The 11,015-nt window shown below is 37.3% G+C and overlaps 1 protein-coding gene across 4 annotated transcripts in view; it reads left to right on the forward strand.

Annotated features, from left to right (window-relative positions):
• Window positions 1–10,813, forward strand: part of PDLIM3 (PDZ and LIM domain 3) — a 33,972-nt gene extending 23,159 nt beyond the window's left edge. For 2 of the 4 annotated variants that reach the window (XM_081959527.1, XM_081959525.1), the window contains exons 5-8: window positions 2,168–2,422; window positions 7,173–7,300; window positions 9,120–9,231; window positions 10,300–10,813. In XM_081959527.1, the coding sequence (XP_081815653.1) occupies window positions 2,168–2,422; window positions 7,173–7,300; window positions 9,120–9,231; window positions 10,300–10,489 (685 nt within the window). In that variant the 3' untranslated portion in view covers window positions 10,490–10,813. The remainder of the gene's footprint in view (window positions 1–2,167; window positions 2,423–7,172; window positions 7,301–9,119; window positions 9,232–10,299) is intronic. The other 2 variants (XM_081959528.1, XM_081959526.1) reach the window with 1 other exon arrangement.
• The last annotated feature ends 202 nt before the right edge of the window (window positions 10,814–11,015 follow it).

Raw genomic sequence — 11,015 nt, forward strand, 5'->3', positions numbered from 1 at the left:
TTTATAATAATAACAAGATGACTTGTTATTGTTTGAGCTTGGACATGCCAGTAAATGTTGGGAATCATATGCATTTGATTGGCAGCATTCAGCAAAAGTGATGAGATTTAAATTTCATTTCAAAAGCTCATAACACTTGACACTTTTAATATTCACCAGATTGTGAACGTTTAGGCTGCAATCCTTGCACAATTAGCTAAGAGTAAACCACAGTGAAATTAATTTCATTCCCTAAATGCATGTGATTTCAGCCTTGTAGTTTAAATCTAAAGTATACCTGCTCATCTAGATTCAAATTCCAATGAAACAGTAAGATTTGTTGTTGAGTAGAAAAATATAGTCACCATTGTTTTAAAGAAAATTGATTCAGAATCAAATCTAAGTATTTCTACTATACTTTACCTCTGTTGTACACTGCCTAGAATCACTTGTTTGTGAGATGGGAAGGTGTATACATTGGTTTAATAAATAAATAAAATAAAATTTATTTTCTGATAAATTCAAATCCCAAAAGTAACTTTCCAACACAATTCCCAAACAAAAATGAGTTTACATTGTATTTCCATATTAACGTCTAAGAGAGGAATTGAATTTAAGATCACTACTATGACTTCTTGATACATCACAGTCATTTTCCAAACATATATTGAAGTTCTTCATTGTGTAATTATTCAGAATCATTTCAAAGTTTTGATTGTAATCATTAATCAAGTGATCAAGTGATCGGCAACAGAGATAGCAACAGCTATGGATTTTAGGAGTAGAGATATTTTCTTTACACATTGAGACTTAGACTCTAGGCCATGGGTGTCAAAATTGATCGCGTCACGTGGTGTCATGTGACATATTGTGACTTTTTTGCCTTTCCAGAGCCCAGGGTGGGCATGGTCTGTTTGTGATGTATCCAGCCCATGGGCCGCCAGTTTGACATCCCTGCTCTAAGCCATAATAAATGTTTGTTATCCTCTTAATGTAAATCCATATGTAACACCTAGCGTAATCGACACTGTAAGCTAGCTTTCCACAACATGATTACTTCCTGATTTCTTGGTACCACATCATGCAGAAATGCCAGCCAGCTGTTTTAAAATATCAATGAAGAAAATTATGGACTCCCATCAATGTTCACTAAACAGCTTTTTTCCCGTTGTGCAATATTTGAAAGGGAAAGACTGATTATATGTTTAGCAGCTCCTTAACTTTATTGCTTAATAAGTCCAAACTGATTCATTGCATTCACAGCTGAAATTTTGTGTCCAAAAGGATTCTAATCCATGTTATGTAGTAATAAGAGAACTTTAAAAAAGTGTTATATCATGAGAACCTGCTTTTTAACATCAATGTATGTATTTTTAACATACCAAAGTGTGGCTCATTTTCTGGATTTTGGCTAATCGTATTTTTAATTGAAATGACCTAAAATCTAACTTCCCCTCCCTTAAACATTAGACAAGAATAATAAAATTAATATTACCAAAGAGTTATTGCATTTACCAATGATAATATTGCAATGAACTCAGTGGTAAATATACCTCTGTGTAGTTTTGATTTTGGACCACTGAATATTTCATCACTATAATATATAAACATTGCATGCATATTTTTCCAATGTGAAACAAATGCAAGAAAATACGTATATTTGCATAGTTTAATTATTTTCTATGTCATCACAATTTAAATAATTAATAGCCTGGTTTTCAGAGTTTCTTTTTTAGAACATCAGGATTCAAAATAAGTTACATATATTTATACTGACATCAAGAAATTCTTAGGAAACAGATTTCAGTACACTGAAGCGGCTGCAATATTGTTAAAGTATTGCAGGCATGCATCAATAAGATTATATGCATAATTCTGGACTGAAGAGTGTTAATATTATTGTTACTTTTAACACAGTAAACTTCCAAAGGTTCAAGCACTGATATTAAATTGCCTGAACCTGATCAAGTTATGAAACTGCAGCATACATTTTAATGGACAGCGGTGAGACTTGATCACACAAAATATAAGGATCTTTGACAACCGTTTGTACGCAGCAGAAAACGTCGACCAAAACATTGCGTTGAATTCTTGTATTTGCATCCTCTTCTCTCTTTGATCACTCTAGAAACTGCATGTGCCTTTTATTTACCTTCTGTTCTCACTCTGATTTGAATCACATGTGCAGTACTCCCTCCGGGTTTGACGGCAGCAGTGGTCGTAGCACACCCTCTTCCGTTAGCACTGTTAGCACTATCTGTCCTACTGAGTTGAAAGCTGCAGCTATGATGGCCCCCAACATTCCCTTAGAAATGGAGCTTCCTGGTGTCAAGATTGTGCACGCTCAGTTTAACACTCCTATGCAGATGTATTCAGATGACAATATTATGGAAACACTGCAGGGGCAGGTTGCTACAGCACTTGGGGAAACACCCTATATAAGGTAATGGGAGCCAGCCTGTGTGCTTAGCATACTGCATGAAGAATGCTGCCTATGTGCCAGCTATTTGCTTGTTATTCATTGTGGCTTTTAAGTATAGTTACCCATGCCACTTTAAAGGCCTTTCCCCATTGTTCATTGAAAGAACACTTCACTCGTCCTTAAGTCATTCCCCCCCAAAAATTCATACTATCGGCTATTCTTGTTGTCAGGCTCCCTATCCTGCCTCTGGAGCTTCTGCTATGTATTGGATGTTGGCAGTGGTGGGTTCCTGCCGGATCGCACCAGATCGCGCGCGCTCCCTTTCAGCGCTCCACCTGGCTCGCGCGCTCCCTTTCAGCGCTCCACCTGGCGTGCTCCGCTCCGCTGAGGAAACATCTCCGTTTCCAGCCGAGCTGGTGGAGCGCAGGCAGGCGTCGTTGCTTCGCCAGGGGCGGGGCAAGACGGTACTTCCGGTTTTAGCGCCGGAAGGGAGCGCGCGAGCCAGGTGTAGCGCTGAAAGGGAGCGCGCGAGCCAGGTGGAGCGCTGAAAGGGAGCGCTGAAAGGGAGCGCGCGCGATCCGGTGCGATCCGGCAGGAACCCACCACTGGATGTTGGTATCTTGATTTAGATTGAGCACAAGCCGTTAAGGAAAGCCATGACTCAACTGCCTTCCCTCTTTCTCAATATTGCTCTTGGCATAAACTGTAGCACAAACCATTAAGCAAACTACGGTGGGGAGGAGGAAGAGGATAAGCCAGATGCTGTTGCGCACACACACACTCAAGCTAGCAGAGGCTGTTCCATTTCCCTTGCCATCCCCCCACTAACCTGGCAGCGGATCTCCAGGAAAAGGTAGTAGGAGAAGGAAGATGACTCTGTCAGTTCTTTTATCTCATCAAGCATTACCATACAGGCACCCAGACTGCTTACAATCATAGAAGCTTTTCCAGAAACTAAAAGAAAAGAAAGAAAAGAAACAACCAACAGGTGCGTGGAGATGGCAGTTGTGAGGCAGTAAGGAGCTGCAGCAAATAGTTTCCCCATGCCTATCAATTGTTAGTTGGGCTACTTTTAAACACAGGTTTAACAGTCTTCAGAAAGAGTATTCTACGTTCAGAAGCAGACTGGAAAAAAAAACTGACAAATGCGATGGGGAGATCACACTCTGAAATGGCAGAAAGAAGGCTGGCTCTTTCTTGCTTCACTTAATAATATATCCCCACAGCTGCTCTTCAGTCTGATCCATGTCTCTGAGCCAGGGATCCTTTTGGCTCACCTATGAAAACGGGGAAGAAGAAAAAATCTGATGTTTACAGTGCCCAAAGCAGGATGGCTCTGAATGACTGTGGCCAGGGACTAGAGTGGAGGGGGCATTTCTGCAGCAATCTCAAGTGACCAGTAAGTGCTAGATGATTTTGTCCCCTTTGTTAATCTTATCTGAACTGCAGATATCTGTCCAAAAATTTGCTTAGCTTCTTGAAAACAAAAATAGAGTAATATTTCAAGAGTGTCTGTATCTCATTAGAGATCTCTTAAGTCCAATTTGAACTCTTTGTATTTTTTTCCATGAGATATGTCCTATACGAGAAAATGAAAAACCTCAAAGTACGTTAAGGAAAATTAATTTCATTCTCATTGTGAAAATTAAGTAGGATTGTGTCAGTCCATCGTTCATATTTAGATTTTTAATTGTAGTTCTATTAATATTTTGGCCAGTTTATTATCAGAGAGCTTTATCCATCAATCATGTTAGGTACAATATAATTCTATGCATAAAATTGCACTAAGAATTACTCCCAGGTAACTGATTATTTATAATTATACTTTATGGCTACATTCTGTGCTTACTTATATGACAGTAATACTTCTAAATATATATAATATCATGCTTTCTGTTGATTTCTGTCTTTCTTACTAATCAACTAACAATTTCTGAAAAGCTTTAAAACTTTTGCTGGATCATTAATAAAGTTGTTTCTGTCTGGTGTCTATAATAGAATTTTGTTTAGGAAGAAGGGGGGAAACTGATCATGCTTTATGGAACAAAAATATTTTGAAGGTAACACTCATTAAATAAAGGTCATTGGATAATCATGTTCCTTGAAATAACTTCTGAAGGATCTTGCTTTTTATCAGTGAGTTATCTAGCTCAACATTGATTTTAAAATGGGAACGGAGCTGCCGTCTTTCTGTAAGTCTTGGTGGGAGGGGATGGGGTGCTGGCTTTGTTTCAGTAAGTGGAATGATTGGTTGTGTGGTTGTATCATGATTGGTAGATTGGTGCTGATTGGTGCAGGCTGTGTGTGCATTGTTGTTTTGTATTGTAACGGCTTGGGTGGTGGATGGTGTTTGTTGGCTAGGGCTGGTTTCCAGATGTTTGGTAGGCGGGAGGTGTCATCACGTTTGTTCATGTTGTGGGGGTGTTTCTCTATTTCGATGGCTTCCATGATTATTCTCTTGTGGAGGTGTTCTGTTTTGGAGATTAACCTGGCTCCTTCAAAGTTGATTTCGTGTCCTGTAGCTTTAAGGTGCTGGAAAAGGGAGGAAGTTTTTTCTTTTTTTCTTACTGCATTCTTGTGTTCTGTGATGTGTGCATTTATCCTCCTGTTTGTTTGTCCTATGTATATTGCTGGGCAGATTATGCATGGTATTTCGTAGACTCCTTGGTTTTCTAGCTGGATTTTGTCTTTGGGGTTTCTTAAGATGTTGGCTATTTTTTGGTTGGTGGTGAAGGCTGTCCTGATATTGTGCTTGTGGAGAATTTTGCTGATTTTATCTGTGGTGCCTTTGATGTAAGGGAGGAGGGCGATGCCATTGTCCTGTTCTGTGTCTTGGATTTTTGGGGGAGTCTCCTTTTGGATTAGGTTGGTGATTGTTTTTCTTTGGAATCCATTGGAGATTAATACATTTGTGAGTTTGTGTAATTCAGTTTTCAGGTGGTCTTTGTCGGCTAGGTGTTTGGTTCTGGAGATGAGGGTCTTGGCTACAGAGTTGATCTGTGCAGGGTGGTGATGGGATTGTGCATTTAAGTAGCGGTTGGTATGTGTTTTTTTCTGGTAGATGGTGTGTCCTAGGGAGCCATTGGGTTTTTTGTAGATTAGGACATCCACAATATATATAATTGCTATATATATATATACATACATACATACATACATACATACATACATACATATATATATATATATATATATATATTTGTTTTCGTAGATTTTCACGGGTGTAGGTATGCTGGTTTTGTTGTATTCGGGTCTTTTCCCGTGTAAGGAACCTTACACGGGAAAAGACCCGAATACAACAAAACCAGCATATATATATATATACATACATACATACATACACATACACATACACATACACATACACATACATATACATATAATTAGTTGACTTGTGAAAGTTCTAAAATCAATGCATAAATATTCTTGAAATCTACATTTATTTAAATTATGTGGCACATTTACATTGCCAACAGATAAAGATTCATTGGTCATAATACTAATAAAAAAGTATCTTGACCCAAGAGGAGAGCCAATTGTCATGCTAATATGATACTTGTTTCATTTTTGCATGTGTTTCTTTGGGACGTTTCATAACAAAGCTGGAATTATAAATCAAATCTTCACTGATTGTATTACAAGTAGCGAAATCTGTTTTTGAAAACCATTCCCAAAAAAATAGTTTGAAATTCTTTTGTTGTTGGACTTTGTTTTCATTACACTCAAATGTAAGGACAGTATCTTTCTGCTTGTGAATATTTTATGTGTAATAACTAATGCTATCCTGAAATTTTCTTTGGGACGTAACACGATCAGGAGCTAAACTGAATAGGAACCTATTATGGTTTTAAAAATTACAACTTGAAAGTTTAAAAATTATGTACTTTAAACTACTTTTATTTAACGTATGCATTTCTGAAGGCCCAGGAGTTACTCTGTCTTAATTTTCTAGATATGTTTGTTGACACCTAATGAATTTCTGGGGACTATTTTATTTTTGGTTTATTTAAATGAAGATGTGATCATTTGCTATTTCTTCTAATTTTTATTATATTGTTACATGGTTATTTTTAGTATAATGGTTTTCTTTTTAATCTTTTTAATTTACTTTTTAATATCTGTTTTGAGCAACAACAAAAAAGCTGTAGCACCAGGGTTTTCCAATGCTCCCGATCAACATTCACTAAAAATGTAGAATATACCCTGCAAAACAAATTATTATCTGTTCCTTTCCTCAAAAATGAGTTCTATGTAAACTTTTCAATCTGTATTCATCACAGTTTGCCCTAATACTAACCGTATGCTAGGGCAGAACTAAGTTACTATAGCTCTTTTCTTGTTTTATGAAGCAAGTACAATAAAAATCAAATTGCAGAATAATTTGTAATTGTGAATCTTATCCTAACAACCACATAGAAAGTTCTGCCTACTCAAAAGACATTTGAATTCTTGTTCCTCAATAAATTTCAAGTATCAGACAACATACACCTATCAAAATCACAAAGGCTTTCAATTGCATTTTGTGATATGTTGGATAATTTTGACCGCCTGAAGGTATTTAGAGCCCAACATTTCAAAGAAAACATCAAAAGGCCTTCTGTAAATCCAAAACTCTTGGTGTAACTGAGGTAATTTTTCTGAAGTCACACTGTATTAAAATGAATACATAGAGGTGTTCCAAGAGTCATTTTATAGTGTACATATTAATGTCCTCCTATAACATCTCTTCATAATCAACTATTTTTATTTCATACTTGCATGGTCTTTGCAGTGAGCCAGCACCTACAGTGCCCCAGTCTGATGTTTATAGGATGCTACATGATGATCCTCAAGAACCCAGCCAACCACGCCAATCCAGTTCTTTTAAAGTGCTCCAAGACATGGTCTCTGAAGAATCTGGTTAGTTACCGTGTTGTATCTTTCCTTATTTAAGTTGTAGGAGGCAACATAGAGCAGCTTGCTAAATTTAGATGTTTTGATTCTGGTCAGTACCTATATAAAAGACCATACATCGCTTAAATTCCTAATGCAAGAAAGCACTCAATAAAAAGAAAATGAATAAATAAATAAAATGTGTGATTAACTCAATAAAAATATAAATCAGGAGTATTACTTTAAGAGAGGCCATTAAAATGGTACTTTTATGGTACAAAGAGAGAGCAGTCAGGGAGAGTTAAATAAAACACATTTTTATAGAAAGGAATATTCTGTTATTAAGTGCACTTCTAGACTGTTTTAATCAGAAGCATTTACTATACTGCGTTATTTACTGTGGTGTGTTTTTAGAAATTTAAGCAATTGGCATGGAATGCATGTATCTTAATCCATTAAACTGTTAGTCTTTTGATGTGTTAGCTACCTATGAGATCAAATTCCTCTTGACACTCATTTGAAGATTATCTTAATTGCAAACTTAATAGTGAATAGAAATAGTAATAGAAAAAAGTAACATTGAACAGGAAATAGACAGAAGCAGAAAAAAATCCAGGTGCAACCATGAAGCAAGATATTGACTGCATAGTCTTTGCTGTCATCTTGATTTTCTTGATCTCCCTCTTGCACCCACCCCCGACAGTGAATTAAAGTTGTTTTATGTATATTTTTAAAGAAAAATGCAGAAATCACTTACCTTTGTCAGTGTATTGAGTAATTTAAAAAAGAACTAAGAATTCTGTGGTTAAGTTTTCCTATTCTCTGTTATAGAGATTAGTATCCCTCTGATTATTTTAAGGCTGGAAAGTTATAGTTAAAAGAAAACTTTTTAAATGTTTTGGTCTTTTACTTTTCTAGAAAGTCCCTGTTAGTTCTGCAAGAGGCAAGAATATTTGGGAAAAGCTTCCCAGAAAAAAAATCTCACTCTTCCACCAAAATCATACTTCAGAGACAGGCTTTTGGTAGATGCTATAAAAGGAAGTGATGAAATACTATTTCCTCAGTTACTTCTTTCCTACCTTCAAGGGAGTTGTTTCAACCTGCTGATTGGTAAATCCATCGTTCTTCTCTCCAAAGCCCTAGGTGTAGAACAGACATGATATACAACAATTTTGTCTATCTGTATTTTTGTTTGTTTTGTTTCTATTTTTATATCTTCTCGTCAATCTTGACTCCTGGTGTCTGCCTGGACAGGTCCCTGCAGTTCACTTGCCAAGATTTCAGAAGTGATTTGCCATTGCCGGCTTCTTGGGGCTGAGATAAAATTACTTACACAAGGTCACCCATCTGGCTTTGTGTCTAAGGACCAACAGTTTGTCCTTCATGGTCTCCTGGTTCCTAGCCAGGTGCCCTAATCGCTATACATCCAGCTATTACCTTATTTGAAGTTATATTTATTGGATGACATAGCCAGAATTCACAGCAATTCTGAGAGAGGGTGTTCCAACATCATGGGACTCCAACACCAGATTGGAGAAAGGAAAGCTCCTTAAATCCTAGTAATTTTAGTGCAATTAGCAGTGACGAAAACACCTGCATTCCTATGAGAATAAGAAAAAAACTATTTGCCCCCTGCAAATCAATATACATAAACAGATAACTGAATAGTAAAGAAACTAAAAATGCATAAGCATATTTTATCAATAAAATATTTGTAAAAAAATGTCTGTTATAATGAAAAAATCCTAACATGGTTTGGAAACAAATGCTTATACATTTTAAACGTCTAATGGTAGTCATTTAAAAGTAACCCAAGACTATATATATTGCTTTGTTTTCTTTGCAGAAGGTCGTCCCAGTGGGACAAGGAGTGTAAAAGCACCCATCACAAAGATGGGTGTTGGTGCGGGAAGCGTGCAGAAAGTGCCTTTGTGTGACAAGTGTGGAAATGGCATCGTGTAAGATATTTCATTTTCTTATCCTAGATTTGTAACGTCGATTTTTCAAAAGAGCTTGTAACAACCTGTTACAAAAAGAGATATTTCTCATTTATCATCTTACACAAGGTTATGTTTATTTGTGTACATTCACCATTTAATAAATACAGGTAGAATCTTCGACTTACAGCTACAATTGAGGCCAAAATTTCTGTTGCTAAGCAAGACAGTTGTTAAGTGAGTTTTGCCCCATTTTACAACTTTTCTTGCAACAGTTGTTAAGTGAATCATCGCAGTTGTTAAGTTAGCAACATGGTTGTTAAGTGAATTTGGCTTCCTCATTGACTTTGCTTATTGGAAGGTTGAAAAAGATTATCACACAACCCTGGGATGCTACAACCGTCATAAATGCATGCCAGTTGCCAAACACTTGAATTTTGACCATGTGACCATGGTCAACAGTTGTAAGGGCGGAAAATGGTCTTAAGACCCTTTTTTTCAGTAACTTTGAATAGTTGTTAAATGAATGGTTATAAGTCAAGGACTACCTGTATTCTGTGGTTTAGCTGAACAACACTCCTAGAATAAACATTCAGCTTTCCCCACTAGAATAAAATGTAAAAGACAGAGCAGAAAAATGAAGCGGAACAAAAAGGGAAGGGGAAAAAGAAAACCACTGATTCCTGGAAACCTCACAAAGCAAAGCAAAATGCCATGTTAGTGATGACACACTGTATATGTTTGTTCTAACATACTTTTCAAAGGTTAAAGAAGAAAGCATGGGGCCTTGCTATAAATAAAGCCCACCTGTCCCGTGTGCACAAGCCTTTTTTTTAAATCTTTTTAATGTTTCATTATCTCCAGTTAGGAATCTAACCAAGGTATGTTTGTAGAATGGCAATCATAGAGATTAGAACCATTGCCCAAGAATGTGGCAGAGCTGAAGAAGCTGAAGCTCACATTGTATTGACCCCGGGAACTTAAGCAGCAGACTTGTCATTGATTTCTGTGTCCCAGTCTCTGAAAATTGTATTTGGCTGACTTTTTCTTTCTTTCTGTTTTCTTCTTTTCTAATTATTCATTTAACAGTGGCCCAGTAGTAAAAGCCCGTGACAAGTACAGGCACCCAGAATGTTTCATCTGTTCCGACTGCAATCTCAACCTGAAGCAGAAAGGTTACTTCTTTGTGGAGGGGCAGTTATACTGTGAAACTCACGCCAGGGCTCGCACGAGGCCCTCGGAGGATTATGAAGCTGTCACCGTTTACCCCAAGGCTTAACTGTTTGGAGAGACACATGCCTGCATGCACGCCCAGGGCACTCTCAGCTTACAGCAACTCTAGGGCTAATGGCCTAAATCCAGCACACTGCTCTTTGCAAGGGGGAGGGGGAAGGAGGATAGATTGGAGGGCTAAGGGGAAAGGATTGGGGATTTTAGTAGACCATTCTGAGTCTGGAATAGGGGACAGGCTTTTCCAAGACTTTATCACAATGTTTGCCAGGGTAATCGGACAGAAGTAAACCTAACAGATTGTGCTACATTAAGCAAAACTAAGTTCTTCCATATGGGTTAAGTTTTCATTCAGCTGTTTGCACACACATTATTTTTTTAAAAAAAGGATCCAATCCATTGATGTTCTCAGCCTCCAAGCCACAAACACAAATCCTTTATGTTAAGGACACCTATCTGCTATAAAGACAGCCATATGAGCATTGATTAGTTTTTTATATTCGCGTCAGTCTCTATGACAAATCAAATGTGGTTGCCCACTTTTATCCACATGCTTACAAGTTTTCATGACCCAC

The sequence above is a fragment of the Natrix helvetica genome, assembly GCF_964273705.1.
Source record: "Natrix helvetica genome assembly, chromosome: 7".
Taxonomy (NCBI): Eukaryota; Metazoa; Chordata; class Lepidosauria; order Squamata; family Natricidae; genus Natrix; species Natrix helvetica.